Consider the following 16,985-nt stretch of genomic DNA (forward strand, 5'->3'; position numbering starts at 1 on the left):
TACAACAATGATTGTTAAATTGTGTAAAAAAAAAAAGCCCAGTATTAATAAAAAAAAAAAAAAGTGACAATGCAAAAGACAACTAGTGACAATTTTTGAATGCAATACAGTTGAATTTCACAACACTGCAAAATAAAGTCAGTAGAATACTTCTTAACATTAAATATCACTAAATAACTCATATGGCGAGCTCAGCTAACATTGGATGAAAAAACAATGAAAAAAACAAATATATATATATATATATATATATATATATATATATATATATATATATGTCGGGTCCTCTACCAGAGGCCTGGGAGCTTGAGGGTCCTGCGCAGTATCTTAGCTGTTCCCAGGACTGCGCTCTTCTGGACAGAGATCTCCGATGTTGTTCCCGGGATCTGCTGGAGCCACTGGCCTAGCTTGGGAGTCACCGCACCTAGCCGCACCTAGTGCTCCGATTACCACGGGGACCACTGTCACCTTCACCCTCCACATCTTCTCGAGCTCTTCTCTGAGCCCTTGGTATTTCTCCAGCTTCTCGTGTTCCTTCTTCCTGATGTTGCTGTCATTCGGAACCGCTACATCGATCACTACGGCCGTCTTCTTCTGTTTGTCTACCACCACTATGTCCGGTTGGTTAGCCACCACCATTTTGTCCGTCTGTATCTGGAAGTCCCACAGGATCTTAGCTCGGTCATTCTCCACCACCCTTGGGGGCATCTCCCATTTTGACCCCGGACGTCCAGGTTATACTCGGCACAGATGTTCCTGTACACCAGCGGTCCCCAACCTTTTTTGCGCCATGGACCGGTTTATGCCCGACAATATTTTCACGGATCGGCCTTTAAGGTGTCGCGGATAAATACAACAAAATGAAACTAGTACCGGTACCGAAAAAAGAAGATTTATTCATAACACACGTGAAAAGACCCAGGAAAACCGAGTTAACGATAAAAACGATAACAAAATAATGCTGAAAACTGATAAAAACCCTGAAAACCATACATTTCACACCTGAGCCTCAACTCTTGCGGCCCGGTACCAAACGACTCACAGACCGGTACTGGTCCGAGGCCCGGGGGTTGGGGACCGCTGCGGTACACTATGCCGGCCACTTGGTTATGGCGTTCCATGTATGCCTTGCCTGCTAGCATCTTGCACCCTGCTGTTATGTGCTGGATTGTCTCTGGAGCATCTTTACACAGCCTGCACCTGGGGTCTTGCCTGGTGTGATAGACCCCAGCCTCAATGGATCTTGTACTCAGAGCTTGTTCTTGTGCTGCCATGATTAGTGCCTCTGTGCTGTCTTTCAGTCCAGCTTTGTCCAGCCACTGGTAGGATTTCTGGTTATCAGCCATCTCCTCTATCTGCCGGTGGTACATACCGTGCAGGGGCCTGTCCTTCCATGATGGTTCCTTGCCTTCCTCCACTTTCTTGGGTTTCTGCTGCCCGAGGTGTTCACTGAGCACTCGGTCAGTTGGGGCCATCTTTGTGATGTATTCGTGGATGTTCCTTGTCTCATCCTGGACTGTGGTGCTGACACTCACCAGTCCCCGGCCCCCTTCCTTCCGCTTAGCGTACAGCCTCAGGGTGCTGGACTTGGGGTGAAACCCTCCATGCATGGTAAGGAGCTTTCTTTTCTTGATGTCAGTGGCTTCTATCTCCTCCTTTGGCCAGCCTATTACCCCAGCAGGGGTAGCCCAGATCTTGTTCTTACCATTCAGCTGACTCCTCAGGACTTGCCTGACCCTCTGCAGGTACTTGGCGGTTGCAGCTTTCCTAGCGGCCTCTTCATGGTTCCCATTCGCCTGCGGGATCCCCAGGTACTTGTAACTGTCCTCTATGTCTGCAATGTTGCCTTCTGGTAGCTCGATCCCCTCAGTTCTGACTACCTTCCCTCTCTTTGTTACCATCCGACTACACTTCTCCAGCCCGAATGACATCCCGATGTCATTGCTGTATAGCCTGGTAGTGTGGATCAATGAATCGATGTCTCATTCACTCTTGGCATACAGCTTGATGTCATCCATGTACAGGAGGTGGCTGACAACTGCTCCATTCCGTAGTCGGTATCCGTAGCCAGTCTTGTTAATGATCTCACCGAGGGGGTTCAGGCCTATGCAGAACAGCAGTGGGGACAGAGCATCTCCTTGGTAGATCCCGCACTTGATGGTGACTTGTGCTATGGGCTTGAGTTTGGCCTCCAGTGTTGTCCGCCACATCCCCATTGAGTTCCTGATGAAGGCTCTCATGGTCCTGTTGATCTTATATAGTTCTAGGCATTCCAGGATCCAGGTGTGGAGCATTGAGTCATAGGCCTTCTTGTAATCAATCCAGGTGAGTCTGGTTCTGCAGTCTCTTATACTACAGCCTAGTAATGGGGAAATGGAAATGACTTTTGCTTCTGGGCAAATCTAAGTTATTTTTGGACAGGTATTGAACAGGTATCATTGTTGTGTGTTCTGGTATTCATTAGCAAATGAATGAACTCAAACCTAAAGCTGAGGTATGACAAGTAGCAGCTGAAAGTAGCCAGTAGGAAAAGATCTTTTATAAAATACTAATTAGAGAGGCTTTAAGGAATCAGTCATTCATGTGGCAGATTGAGCTACAGAGACTCCACATTGCTTTTGATTGAGTGTAGTAGTGTCTGTAATGTAACTATACACCAAAAATGAACAGATGATAGAACTTATCTTTTATTGATGTTGGCTGTTTATTTGAATTTTGTTATTTTAAACTTCTATCCTTCCTCTGTCGTACCAAAATGAAATCTCGGTGTATCTGTCTTTATAAGTCAGTTACTGTAAGTGCAAATGGTGTTGGGTTCCAGTCTGTGGCGGGAAACAATAAAGCCAGCTTTTTTTTTTTCAATACTGACATCTCCGCCCATGCAGCTGTTAAGCCCAGAGTGCCGGTCTCACTGTGTGTAGAGACTCCATGGATACAAGCAGAAATAGTCCCCTGTTCATCCTTTTAAAAGACTCAAGCTTTGTGAGCGAGGAGAGGTGGATGCAAATGAGGGAACATGCGTGTGTGTGTGTGTTTAACTCTCTGAGGGCGGTGGATGTGTGAAAAAGTGCAGACCACAACACTAAAGTGCTTTTATTGTTCCACTTTGTGCCCAGTCCAGTCTTCTTCTACCTCTAGTATCACTGGAGCTTAACTGCTGTCAGGAGTCTGGACCTAAAAATGTTTGTGAATGTCTTGTTTGGAGGTTAGTAAAGTTTCTGGGCATGTTAATACTGTACATGCAGGCTTAAAGGTTTGCAGGCATGCAGGTTTTTTTTTTTTTTTTTTTGCACCTTACAGCATTTGTTCCAAATTTTTTGTGAATGCATGTGCATGACTTCTTGGCAGAGGGCAGGATGGAAATGTTCAATCTCAACTGTAAGCTGATAAACTTCCTCAATCATTTGAAAGAGAGGGCTGGTGTGGACTCCAAAGGTACTGGACTGAAATGCTGGATCATTTTCAATTGTTCTTATACAAATTCTAAAAGCAACAAAATTCTTCCTGCAGATTGTGTGGACCTGATGGACAGCAGTGGTAAAGTGATGAACCTGGCAGCCAAACAGCACAATTTGGCTCTGGCCAGCAGTGTGCTGGTAGCCAGACACTACTACATCCTCCTGCGAGTCTGCCGTGAGTCCGTCTGGTCCATCCATCAGCAGGACTTCAGAGGAACAAACACCCAGATTATAAAAGCATTTTCAAAACCTAATTATGTTATCAGTGTCTGGTCTAAATAATTAGATTCCAAATATATTGATGTAATGATGATAAGTGGCAGGACAAACTAATTCTGGTGCTTTCAGGGGTATCGTGAATGAAATGCATGTTGCCATCCTAATTTTTTGAAAGCTGAATGTAAAGTATGATTTTACCTATGCTTGAAAGCATGCCCGTGACTTCTTGTGCTTCCTCAGGAGACCATGAGGCTGGAGGTCAGAAATATGTCTCCCTTCAGAACAACAACAGTCAAAGTCATCCTGAATTAACAGGTAACAATAAAATAATATTAATGATAAGAATAACATCGGGGCTGTGGAAGTGGCTCTCTGAGGCCTCCTGCTGGACAAACCCATTCCTGCCATTGTGAAAATGCTACAAAACAAACATAAAGTTACCTCATGTGGTTTGTCATTGCTTCTGTTGTAGAACTGCTGAAGAGGCTGACTGACAAAGAGCCAGACAGAAAGACTAGAAAGAGACGGATGCCTCAGACCAAAAACATTCCTGCAAACAGCAAGAGCCACTAAATTTAACACTGTCAATTTATATGTATAAATCTGAATACTTTGCTATATTTCTATTTTAACTGAGCTAAAGTGGATGATTTCTTTTTAGTTAATAATAGTCAATATTGAAGAAGTTCAATAGAATAAGTTACATTTTGAGATTTTATATTTCTGCATTAAATTGTTACTGTAACCAGAATGTCACAGAGAGGTAAATTAGAAGTATGAGCTGCTGTGTATCTTCCTAGTTTCTTGTGTTTCTAAGCATTTTCCTTTTCCTCATGTCTTTTGTGGCTTCCTGCCTGTCTGTGTGAGTTCCTTTTTGTCCATCTTTCAGTGACTTTCTGATATATTTTGAGAGCTGTTTCCTTGCTATTTTCTTGACTTCCTGCCTTTGTTCTCTTCCCGCCCTGCTTATTGTCAGATTTCGTTCACCTGCACCTTATATTCTCCATATTGTGTATTTAGTCTGAATCCTTTCCCACAATTTTCCCTCCCTCTTTTCCTGCATTTTGCCTTTTGGATTTTTTGAAATTTGAACCACTTGGATTAAACTTTCGCTACTTTCTGCAAGTTGGCGTTAAACTTTTCTTTGCGCTAAATAAAAAAAAAAAAAGATAATATAAAAATAAAAATGAAATCAAACAGAATAAGTACGCTTAATGAATTACTGATGGAAAAATTGTCTCAGGTTTTTCTTTACCAGAAATCTAACTGCAGTGTATTACAGTCTGCGCGCTCCCTGCTAATACTGCACTGCCAAAGAATTAATGATGATGTGATTGGATTTGCCTGCATTGAGGACTTGCTTGCTGTGTTCATTAGGAAAACTCAAGGGAACGAAAGAAATTGAACTAAACTGATTTTCAGTCATGCACACAGCTGCGGGAACGTGTTAGATGGTGGGGTTACTTCCACAGAATGTGGAAGGTGCGCTCTCAACATAAATATAAAAAAGATTTACATAAACATTTAAGTGTAAATCTACAATGCATGTTTTCATCTGTGATTATGGTCCTTAAAATAAGTATAGAACAATCTAATTAAAAACACAATGTTTGTCCATGAAAGGATGTCTTGCTAATTAAAAAACGTTGTACCCCGTTTTCCTGCTGTGCGTTCCCAGATAGCAAGGAAACATTGAAACAATATTGAGTCAATATCAGGCGATGTCATTGAATCAACGTTGAGGTGTGACGTTGACCTAACGTCATTCTTGCACCCTTTTTTAATGTTGAAACGTCAGGTTTTGATGTTGAATCAATGTTGAAACCTGACATTGATTCGACGTTATATTTTCTAATACTGTTGACAATGAAACAATGTCAGATTCTGATATTGAAACACTGTTGAGCTATGGTGTTGATTTTCCACCTCTTTCGCACAGTTGCTTTTTATTAAAACAACAATTAAATCATGACTGGAAATCTACATTTCTTTATAGGTATTTTAACCAATACTAAACTACTGCATGTTTCCATCAATACTTAAACCACCTAAACACATAATTGTACTTGTTTTTGTACTGTACTTATTTCTCAAATTGGACACACACACACACACACACACACACACACACACACACACACATATATATAACAAAGCATTGCATGTGATGTAACACAGAAAAAAAACTAAACAAAAAAAAGGTCAATAGTTTTGTTTGCTAAATACTTTATTAAAAGACAGTTTCCTATTTACATTTATATGTTTCACAGAAGTTTGTAATTTTTTACTCTGGGATGGGGATGCATGATGTGCGTCCTGCACCACCCAAACGATCTGGGGCGTATCGGAGCCATTTCTGCACTGCTTGTGCAAAGACAAACTCGGACATAGAGTTTGCCCCTAACTGCTGCGTCAGGCCATCTAGGACAAAAATACACACACACACGCACAAAAGTGAATTAGAGCACATGAATAAGCTCTTGTTAACTGTCTTCAGCGGGGAGAAAGTATGTAAACTCCTAGGCTGATAAACCTGAAAGTCACCAGGCGTAAATCTGCCACATTTGATTCCCAAAGAGCTATGAGCGGAAAAAGTGATAAGTCTTAGCATGGTGTGCCGTGTATCCTTTAAAACAAAATAAACATTGGGTCCTCGGGCTGTAAAAACTACAACCCGAGGACTAAACAAGCCAAAGACCAAAGACTCCATCTCCAGATTAACCGGACATGAAAGTCTTGTTATTAAGAAAGACAAAGTAATATAGCAAAAACCGGACATAGGAAATGTGAAACACACCCAGCAGATCAATTGATCCCTTTATTGTTCACTTTAGGCTCATAAAACTACAATAAACAGTAAAACTTACCAAATATGCATCTGCACAGCGCTGTATCTTTAAATGCCCTTTTTTGCTTTGTGTGGTCCTTGGTTTTTTTCCCTGCCCAGTTTAGTACCGAGGCCAGCTCGTTTGTAATGGCATAAGCCATTACATGGCGGACTCGCACCTCCAGTGTGGTCCCTCCAATCAAGGCAAAGCGTCTCACCTATAGACACATTTTAAGAGATGGAATTAGCGTGTCTCATGTCCTAAATGTGCATGCAAGTGCTTGTGTGTATAATCAATATTTAAATCACATCTGACAGCTATTACACTTTATAGTTACAAAGTGTACATAACCTTTATATACTTACCATTGCCTTATTTGCTTCTTGTGATTGAAGAGCTGCCTCTGCATTGTTTAGCTCCTCAATGTTGTGCAAGGGCAAATCCAGAGGCAGTACCCCAGCATCTACCGATTCATTGCAGCAGGGATGGCGGATGGCTCTGACCTCCTCACGGAGTTCGTTAACTGCTCTGGTCAGGTCTGACAGCATCGTTAACATCTTTTGTGAGGTCGCATCTGTTTCAAAGAACAATTCTAGAAAGATTAATGGCTTAAGCAGTGAGGGGAAAAACTAATAGATCCATAAGTGATGGTGTAACATTCTGCATTCAAGTATAAGTTGTTCTAACTGCTAAAAGTGTTTGCTAGTTTTTGCATGTCACATATATTTGATATTTCTATATGTAGCTGCCATCACCAGTGTGTGAATTGTGTGTGAATGGGTGGATGACTGAATGTGTAAAGCGCTTTGGGGTACTTAGGGACTAGTTAAAGCGCTGTACAAATATAGGCCATTTACAATTTATACCATGTAAAATGTGAAATTCCAAGATTTTCGAACTTGCCTTGTAATAGTGGCCTCACAAAAAAAAAGAAAAAAAGAAAAAAATCACAACAAGATGACATTCAGGAGTATAAACTGGTGTTTTGAAGATAAGAGCACAATGACATTGTGATTCAGCTTTAAAAGCATACCATCTATAAAGAAGTCCTCGACATCTGACTCTGCATGCTGGGGAGATCGCAAAGCTGTGTCGTTTTGTGTGTTTTGCCGGAGTGGCGAAAGGTGCCGGAAGCTGGGCGGGGCATTATGATGCCTGCTGTCAGTGGGCTGGGGGGGGAAAACTGCGGTCACAGTCATTATCCTTGTCGGGTGATACATAGGTCTCACATACTTCTGAAATCTGCTCATAGCGACTGGTAAATACTTGACTGTCTATACCTGGGTGACAACAGTGGGACACACCAGACTCTTCTGCAACCTGCGGTCGCTTAACTTCGACTTGTGCATTGCAGTTTTGTTTGTGTTTTTCAGCAACCATCTCTTTAAAGTGCCTGAGTATATCGGACTCTGCTGCCTCAACCATTTTCCGTAATTTGCGCCTCCTTGACCAGCGTGATGTCATTGTCAGTGTATATCAGATTAAACAAATAGTGCTATATTTGGAAATAGCCAAATAAGCAAATTGTTTAACACTAGGAATTTATTTAAGGACGTGAGTTTCTTACTTATTGATGGAAGTTACCAAATCAGATCTGAAAAAAGAGGAAAAATAGGGCACAATGTCAATAAAGAGGGAAAACTAGATACAAAGACGGCTTATAGAAGCTGAACCGAGTCCTGTGTGTGAAGGGACAGTAACTGCGTGTGTATATGTAAGCATTTAAACACTGAAAATAATAAAATTAACAGTATTTTGTCTAAGTTTGCCATTGTAGGAATTCATGGCACCGAGACAAAAACGTGGCGTACAGTGTGACATCAAACTAGGCGCACACCTTTGCTGCGTTTTCTCCGTTTTCCTCGTCCACACCTAAATGCTGAAACGGAGTTTTCGAAAAATATCCACCCCAGCAGGCGTCTTTAAAAATCTCAGTCTTCAGTTAACGAAAACGCAGTTTACGTGTGGACAAAAGGTGCAAACGCAAGTTAGGTGAGCGTGCAACTAAAGTTTGAATTGAGTGCGAATTGAAGCGGGTGCTCTCCAATCATTAAAAGTAACAAAGTCATTGAACACATTTATACAGTTACCTTTACGTTTATCAATCATATATCACAGATTTACAATTTTTTGTAGTAGTATGCTAAAAAGCAACTACAGAGCGAAAGTCGGTCAAGCGCCGAGGCGATGGCAAGAACAAAGGAACCCTCGAAGCATTAAAGCTAGCTTTGTAAGGGAATATCACGGAAAAGTATGAAACGAAATGTTTTCTTTGTTGATAGACTTTGTTCGCAGTGCACTTTATTTGTTGCCGGATTGTAAGATGAAAGTAGACACAATTTCGGGCTCAAACATTTTGTCCGAAACTTTACATTAACGAGTTTTTTTTACTGTTATTCAAATGCAACCGTCAAAATAACGAATAGAAAAAAATTCATTCATTCTTACCTTATACTAATCGTGGTGCAGGCCAGTGCAGTGCATGAACTGATGCCCCTTCTCCGGTCAATTCCGCTGAAAGTAAATCTAATGTCCCGCTCTACTGTACAAGACAATGGTTACCTGGAGGGATGTACCACTGAGAGGGGTGCTGCGGAATAGTCCAAGTGATCGCTGCTCCCGGTCAACTATACATAAATTGCACGTCGACACGATTTTTTAAAGCTGGTGAACTAGACCAAAGTCATTGATAACAAAAGAACAAAATTTTTTTACTTTCTCCGGTACTTTATACCCGCTCAGTTGCAGTGCAATTTAACGCTCAACTACAAATCGATGGCTTTTTGATGGTGACCGGCGCCGAATGATGGTAAACTATAAATAGACGTTTTCTCGATGTTGTTGTTGTCACCTGGTCGACTACAAAAAGATCAAATATCAATGACAAAAAAACAAAGGTAAATCAACATCATTACAACGTCCCTATAGTAAGACCGTCGGTTTACCACGGTATTTCAATGTTGTTACAACATTGGCATTTCAACCATAACGACGGATCGGATGAAAAATCAACATCAATTCAATGTCGTCTTGCTATCTGGGTTGCCTTTACCATCCACCAGGGGGTGCTGTAGTTCTCTCAGCAACCCTACTTCCCAAAGCCTTGCCCACATTACAACATGACTCTGATAAACCAGAAACATGTATTCTTTCTTTGTTTTTAAAATTTTGCTACATTTAAAACAACTCATTCAATTTCAGTTTCCTTGAAATATGTTGGCTATTGAGAACAAATGAACTAATGACAGCTATTACAATTTTTCTGAATTGCTAAAACACTAGACTCCATTCTCTAAAACAAATTCTTAGTGGCCAAAACCTATTTTTCGTATCAAACACTTTTGGCCAAATCTTAAACACTGATTTCTTTCTTTATCATAGAAGCTTTTTCTTTATCATGTAGAAAAACCGTTAACTATGTAACTTCTTTACACTGACAGCAAGGGGAGTTTCACTGGTCTGGCTCCACTTAAAGTCAAAGTGGACCGCAATGTTAAATGACTTTGACACCCCTGGATTAGCACATGGATAGGACCAGTAGGAATGTAACTGAGTACCTTTAGCAGTTTACTTAAGTACGGGTTTAATATACTTGCACTTTAAGTATTTCAGTGTAATGATACTTTTATAAATTTGGAGGTAAATATTTGTTCTTTAAGCTGCATGTCCAAAGACATGCAGCTTGTGGGGATAGGTTAATTGATTAATCCAAATTGTCACTAGGTGTGAATGTGCAAGTGAATGTGAGTGTGAATGGTTGTCTGTCCCTATGTGTTAGCCCTGCGACAGACTGGCGACCTGTCCAGGGTGTACCCCGCCTTTCGCCCTATGACAGCTGGGATAGGCTCCAGCGCCCCCCGCGACCCTGAAAAGGATAAGCGGAAGCGAATGGATGGATGGATGGATATTTGTTCTTTAATATTCCAGTCCATTTATTTCGAATCTTTATTTACTTATTATTTTCCAGATGATCTACATTAAAATCAGCAGACGCTGCAACATTAAAGAAACATATATATATCAAAAGATCATTAGTCGCAATCTAAAATATATAATGTATATGATCCTGAAAAAAGCCATTTTACGATCAATATAATCTCTAGATATAATTTAGGTTCTTTGAATGTATTTTTTGATTATACAGATTGTGGACTGTTGAGCTATTTGGATGGGATTTTAACTTTTACTCACTGATTTATTTAAACTCTTGTGCAGCATCAGCATCCAATAGAACACAGAGATGCACATGACAATCACGCCCAGTGTTTTAAAGCCATTTTCTACACCGATTTTTTTTTGTGAGTAATTATTTTGATTTGCTGTGCTGCAAGGAGAAAAATGAAAAAACTGATATTAAATATCAATCAGCAAACTTAAATTTGTTCTCATTTTGCTGTTACAGAAGGATGTGGAAATATTGAAGAGTATAGCTACTGCTCAGCCTGCTCCTAAGTTTGGTAACACATTTATTATTCAAGCAAACTCTTCGGTTAATCTGCAGCTCAACACAAATGCCACAGCCAGCAGTGCCGTGTCTCAGGTCAATGACCGGCTTCCACAAACCACAGCTGGGGGCTCCTCTACTCTTTCGAAATCACTAAGGATTATATAACAAGAGTATCCCATTAAATACTGCTGCTTCTGCTGTTGAGCTGCAAAACCAACAGAAACCTGCAGAGATGTCCGCATGTGAGTTTGAATCTCTGGAGAAATCTCTGGAGTCCCATCTGCCAGAGGCCGAGTTGGTGGAGGTGAAACGCATCTTATTTGGGAAGGAGACAAAGTGAGTTGTTGTACTTATACTGCATTTCTTTTAAATTTACTAAAGGAGGTATTGGGCTTTCCCGTTTCTCTTTATGTTTCCTTCTTTGTTGTTCTGGTTCCTGGTAAATTATTATTCTGCTCAGTGGACTTTGATCAAGCTGAAGGATAACTTACAGCCAGCACAGAGACAGGTTTGATAAATGTATAGACTAAAAAACCCTACATACAGTTAGGTCCATAAATATTTTGACAGAGACAACTTTTTTCTAATTTTGGTTCGGTAAATTACCCACAATGAATTTTAAATGAAACAACTCGGACTTTCAGCTTTAATTCACTGGGTTGAATAAAACAATTGCATAAAAATGTGAGGAAGTAAAGCATTTTTTAACACAAGCCCTTCATTTCAGGGGCTCAAAAGTAACTGGACAAATTCAATAACTGAAAATAAAATGCTCATTTCTAATACTTGGTTGAAAACCTCTTGATGGCAATGATGGCCTTAATTTACGCTTTTTTTAGTACACTTTAGATCAGGGGTGTCCAACTCCAATCCTCGAGAGCTACTGTTCTGCAGCTTTTAGACGCATCCTTGTTCTGACACATCTGAATCAAACGAATGACTTGTTTTCAGGCCTTTCCCAAACTTGATGGCATGCTGAAGAGTAATCCAACCATTTGATTCAGCTGTGTTGGAGTAGGGATGCATCTAAAAGCTGCAGGACAGCAGTGTTGTTCACTTGGTTGGCTGTTGTGAAGGGGTTTCTCATCACCATGAAAATGAATCTGCGATCATCCACCGCTGTTGTCTTCCATGGGTGTGCGGTGTTTTTGCATTGATGAGTTTAATGGTGCTTTCTTTCTTTCTCAGGATGGACCAAACTGTAGATTCTGCCTCTCCTAATACTGTAGCAATTTCTTGGATGTTTTCTTTTCCTGTTTTCACAGCTTAAGGTTGGCTTGTTTCATTTGCATGGAGAGCTACTTTGTCCACGTTGTCTGTTCACAGCAAAATCTTCCAAATGCAAGCACCACACCTCAAATCAACTCCTGGCCTTTTATCTGCTTTATTGATAATGATGTAGCCTTTGAGTCAAAAAAGGGTGGCACATGTTAAGGAGCTGAAACTCCTAAACCCTTCATTCAATTTATATCTGGCTACCCTAAAAATGAAAGCAGCGAGTCTACACATTATGCCCATGTCCATTATATAACTATAAAAGTAAGATTTTTCAGTAAAAGGTTAAAAAACAAAACTTGTGTCACTGTCCAAATATATATGGACTTAACTATATGTGCAGTTTCTGTGTCCAAGCAGGCCATGCAACTCTACAGTGTAAGTATGCTTATCTCTTCATCTTCTCCGCATTTGAAGACTTTATTGTTCATTTACAACATTAAATACTAAAAAACTAAACATGCGCATCAATAACTCCGAGTCTTCTTTTTCAGATCATCAAAAAAGTATCATGTCATTTACATAAAAAGTACCTGATTTTTACTAGTCTCCCTGTCACTGCCACTGAGAAAAACCTAAAATGAGTCCAGACAGTTCAGTTTGTGATCTTGTCAGGCCAGACAAGTACTCCCACTTGCTCTCAGTCCTCTCAAGCCTCTATACCATGAATGCCTACTTGCTCAAGTGCCTGAAAAGATGGTTGCCCACATCTCTGCAGGGGACTTCAGGAGCTCTGTCATTGTGATCAAGGAGTTCTTGAAAAGCTGCCGCCAGCTAACGTACCCTTTCTTTCTCTGATAATAATGTATTTATTCATTTATTTTGTTTCAAAGATTTATTTAATTTCTTTCTCAAAGCAAAGACCTGAAACACAAAAAGAACAATGCTTTATTTTCTGAACACTGTCTTACAGGAAGCTGGACCTCTCAGCCTGTGCTGTGGAAGCTGCTTCTGAGCGAGACTTTGAGCTTAAAGGATATAAGTTTGATGCGGCACAGGAACAACTCAGGCCACCCAGAAACATCCGAGTGGGACTCATTCAGCACCACATTGTTCTGCCCACTGATGCCCCCGTCCTGGATCAGGTTACTAGTTACACACTACAGTACTAACCAGAAGACCACATGTACCAAACCTGTTGAGGTACATTAGCAGAGAGATACAGACAGGAAGCTGTAAGGTGACTGAATGACTTTCTGTAAAACTCTTCATGTACATTGTTCAAGAGAAGTATTCAACATGTATCTGCTTAAATAATTTACCTGACGAAAAGCATCAATACCATGAATAATATTGCTCCATTTCATTGGTAGAAGTGACTGGTGTTAATATTTTATCACTGCTCTCCCTTCACAGATCAGTGCCATGCACAGCCGAATTGGTGAAATGGTTGAGGTAGCAGCCATGTGTGGTGTAAACATTGTCTGCTTTCAGGAGACCTGGAGTGAGTGTCCATGTGCAAGAATTCTAAACCTATCCAACAAACATACAGAATAGGTACCAACAGAGACTGGGGTTTTTGTTTCTTTCGTTATCAGCCATGCCCTTTGCGTTCTGCACCCGTGAGAAAGAACCATGGACAGAGTTCGCAGAGTCTGCTGAAGAAGGAAACACCACACGCTTCTGCCAAGAGGTGAGATTGTAGAGCTTTGCTGCAGCGTGGTTAATACGTTGGGGACTGCAAACCTAACAGTTCTGCAATTCTACAATTAGCTGGCCAAAAAGTACAACATGGTCATAGTTTCACCGATTCTGGAGAGAGAGGAGTTACACGGCACCCTGTGGAACACGGTGGTGGTCATCTCCAACTCTGGAAACGTGCTGGGAAAGAGCAGGAAGAACCACATTCCCAGGATCGGGGACTTTAATGAGGTGAGTGATCTAAACGATCCACTGTGGCTGTGCAGGAACTGAAAAACTGCTGTTGTCATTGTCTCGTGTTTTCTACTCAGTCTACATATTACATGGAGGGCAACACTGGCCACACAGTGTTCCAGACACAGTTTGGGAAGATTGCTGTGAATATTTGCTACGGCCGTCATCATCCACTCAATTGGTTCATGTACAGCATGAATGGAGCTGAGATCATCTTCAACCCCTCGGCTACAGTTGGAGCTCTGAGGTAAGGGAGCCCCCCCCTCCCCATGTCCATGGTGTCCAGTATTGTTTTGCTGGCACATGGTACCAGTGGTAAGCTAAGAAAATGCAAAAATAATAGTGGAACAGTAAGCTTTCTATGGTGCAGACAGCCCTTGTGATCCAGGTATTGTGGTAACTGATAATGTGCTTTAGTCATCCATATTCCTACGTTCAGAAAAAGGTTAGATTAAATACTCAGATTGCCATACCTAGACCCTGAATTCAGGTTGAAGCAATGTTATCATTGACATGCCGCTACCATTATTACATAGTATATCTAAATAATGCGATGATAATATTGTTTCTTCTCTGCAGTGAACCCATGTGGTCTATAGAGGCCAGAAATGCAGCAATCGCTAACCACTGTTTTACGTGTGCCATTAACCGTGTTGGGACAGTAAGTTTGCAGGAATCATTCCAACATATTTGTGATGAATGACAAAATATGAAATCATGCCAAAAATAATCTTTTCTACAGGAACATTTCAAAAGTGAATTCACGTCTGGTGATGGGAAAAAAGGTAAAGGTTTTATTTTCTTAAGTCCCAGGATGTATGCACGTATCTCTTCATATGGTGTTATCAAAAAATGACTGTATGGTGAAGCGGATGAAGCTAATTCTGCCTGAGGGAGTTAATTATTTAAGGTGTCCTTAATGAACAGAAGAGAAAATGATTTGGTGTTCTTGCATGGAGCTAAATCAGGGTCAAAAATTTTATTGATTTGAAAAAGTGTTTTTTTTTTGTGTGCAGTTTTTGGACTTGAATAAAAATAATTTTTTATGAAGAAAAAAATCATGTTTTAATTTTTTAAATATCAAAACTTCAAATCACTTTTTCAAATAACTACATTTTGACTCTGATTTAGCTCAATTTTCTTGGCTTTTTCAGCTCACCACGACTTTGGACATTTTTATGGGTCCAGTTACGTGGCAGCTCCCGACGGCAGTCGCACGCCAGGCCTCTCTAGGACCCGAGATGGGCTGCTCGTGGTAGAAATGGATCTCAACCTGAATAGACAAATAAGTGACAAGTGGAGTTTCAAGGTAAATTTAACAAATTGTAACCTTTTAAAATGTTAGAAATTTTGATTAGAAATAAAGTTTCATTTAAAATCTCTGATCGTATTATTCCAAAAACAAAGATGAGACGAACAATATTTCCCTCAGAAATCCTTGAATGTAATGAATGAGTGGCACAAAAAGATTATATGTATGCAGAATTCAAACATGTCTGTATGTCCGCTGCTACCACACGTATATGTGCATCCTCCAATTCTCCAGGTAAATTATGCACAATGACTGGATGGTTGTATATTCACTTCAGCTATTTTTTGCAACCTTGACTGACTTCTTCAGTGTCTTTTTCTTTGCAGATGACTGGACGGTATGCTGAGTACGCAGAACAACTTGCCAAAGCTGTTCAGCATGACTTCAAACCCAAAATAGTAAAAGAGTAGAACATATTCTACAAATAGTGCACATTTATTATAGCCTATTGCAGCAGGAAACATGCTTAGTTCAGATTTAATTTGACACAAAGATCACGTCTGTCAGACTGACTGATTTCTATCATTTAATGTGATAAAAAACATTCAAGTCAAACCTTTGTCCTGTTCTCATTTGAACTGTTAAACTGAAACATTGCTGAATTAAAGATCACCTATGAACCTGGTGTTTCAAATCACCTTTTAAATCATTGGCTGTAACAGACATTTTCCTACAGGCCACACTGGCTTTTGAATTGGCGTTGTAGCCCGCAGCTCTCCTGTGGCAGACAGCTAACAAGGGGAAAAGCACCAGCAGGGTTGAAATGCAGCAGTACTAGAAGTATTAGAAGTACTTTTTAATGGTTTAGAAAAAGTGGTTCCCTGTTTCAAACAACTGATTCTTATAATTTCATTCAGAATGAACACATAAATCTTCTTAAGGAAGTTATCTGGGTGAGAAGTAGGCCTGAGATGGAAAATCACAGTAGACATAATTTATGGGGTTTATGGGTTGTGCACATTTTCACTTCCATATTTTTGCCATTGTACTCTACTGGAACCACCAGTAGTATTTAATGGCTTAAAACAATACTTTTTTTTAATCTAATACTGGGTCTCAATTCAGTTCGTCCTCTGAAAGAAATTGTTTGTTTCAATCCTCCTACTGACATCATACAAAGCAAAAGAGAAGTGACTGGAAATGGAGTGTTTAGACCAGTCTAGTTCAACTAGACATGCTAACATCCTTATTTGAATACAATAAACATTCCTTTGAGATTTTGGTTCACATCGATTCAGTAGCCTCAGTTGTTGTGAATCTCCAGTTCCACCACATCAAACAGGTGCTGTACTAGATTTAGGTCTGGTGATTGTGGAAATGATCGGAATAAAGCAAACTGATGCTCAAGAAACCTGCTTGAGATGATCTGAGCTTTGTGAGCTGGCGTGTTATCTTGTTGGAAGCAGCTATCTGAAGATGGGTACACTGTGGTCACAGATGCCTGACCGTACTCATTTTTCTGTTTAGGTGCGGAGACGACGCTGGAGTGCAGGCAACAGCAAATCTTTTTAATTCCCTTTTAAACAGTGTCCCAACTACACAGCACTTGATGTTGTTTATATAAGATTTGA

At 40.4% G+C, this 16,985-nt stretch overlaps 2 protein-coding genes across 4 annotated transcripts; both read left to right on the forward strand.

The window, feature by feature from the left end:
• The first annotated feature begins 2,335 nt into the window (after positions 1–2,335).
• c8h22orf15 (chromosome 8 C22orf15 homolog) lies at positions 2,336–4,808 on the forward strand. 2 transcript variants are annotated; one of them, XM_026187975.1, is made up of 5 exons: positions 2,336–3,205; positions 3,349–3,435; positions 3,511–3,633; positions 3,918–3,992; positions 4,150–4,808. In XM_026187975.1, the coding sequence occupies exons 1-5, from the start codon at positions 3,181–3,183 to the stop codon at positions 4,248–4,250; spliced, it is 411 nt and encodes a 136-aa protein (XP_026043760.1). In that variant the 5' UTR covers positions 2,336–3,180; the 3' UTR covers positions 4,251–4,808. The 2 variants fall into 2 exon arrangements, with proteins under 2 accessions (XP_026043760.1, XP_026043759.1); XM_026187974.1 differs by having other exon boundaries at positions 2,336–3,633.
• Positions 4,809–10,638: 5,830 nt separating this feature from the next.
• On the forward strand, positions 10,639–16,981 carry upb1 (ureidopropionase, beta). Of its 2 annotated transcripts, none has more exons than XM_026187250.1 (10): positions 10,639–11,288; positions 13,141–13,312; positions 13,584–13,671; positions 13,766–13,860; positions 13,941–14,099; positions 14,180–14,349; positions 14,682–14,763; positions 14,845–14,887; positions 15,257–15,411; positions 15,741–16,981. In XM_026187250.1, exons 1-10 carry the CDS (start codon positions 11,185–11,187, stop codon positions 15,822–15,824), a joined length of 1,152 nt encoding a protein of 383 aa, XP_026043035.1. In that variant the 5' UTR covers positions 10,639–11,184; the 3' UTR covers positions 15,825–16,981. The 2 variants fall into 2 exon arrangements, with proteins under 2 accessions (XP_026043035.1, XP_026043036.1); XM_026187251.1 differs by lacking the exon at positions 10,639–11,288 and adding an exon at positions 11,951–13,032.
• Positions 16,982–16,985: the final 4 nt, after the last annotated feature.

The sequence above is a fragment of the Astatotilapia calliptera genome, chromosome 12 (genome assembly GCF_900246225.1).
Source record: "Astatotilapia calliptera chromosome 12, fAstCal1.2, whole genome shotgun sequence".
NCBI classification, from domain to species: domain Eukaryota; kingdom Metazoa; phylum Chordata; class Actinopteri; order Cichliformes; family Cichlidae; genus Astatotilapia; species Astatotilapia calliptera.

Bases quoted from the DNA above. Each gene is read 5' to 3' on its own strand.
- c8h22orf15 (XM_026187974.1), top strand. From the start codon at position 3,324: ATGCATGTGCATGACTTCTTGGCAGAGGGCAGGATGGAAATGTTCAAT. The intron at 3,634-3,917 runs GTGAGTCCGTCT...GTGCTTCCTCAG, and splicing joins CATCCTCCTGCGAGTCTGCC to GAGACCATGAGGCTGGAGGT. The intron at 3,993-4,149 runs GTAACAATAAAA...CTTCTGTTGTAG, and splicing joins AAGTCATCCTGAATTAACAG to AACTGCTGAAGAGGCTGACT.
- upb1 (XM_026187250.1), top strand. From the start codon at position 11,185: ATGTCCGCATGTGAGTTTGAATCTCTGGAGAAATCTCTGGAGTCCCAT. The intron at 14,888-15,256 runs GTAAAGGTTTTA...TGGCTTTTTCAG, and splicing joins GTCTGGTGATGGGAAAAAAG to CTCACCACGACTTTGGACAT. The intron at 15,412-15,740 runs GTAAATTTAACA...TTTTCTTTGCAG, and splicing joins GTGACAAGTGGAGTTTCAAG to ATGACTGGACGGTATGCTGA.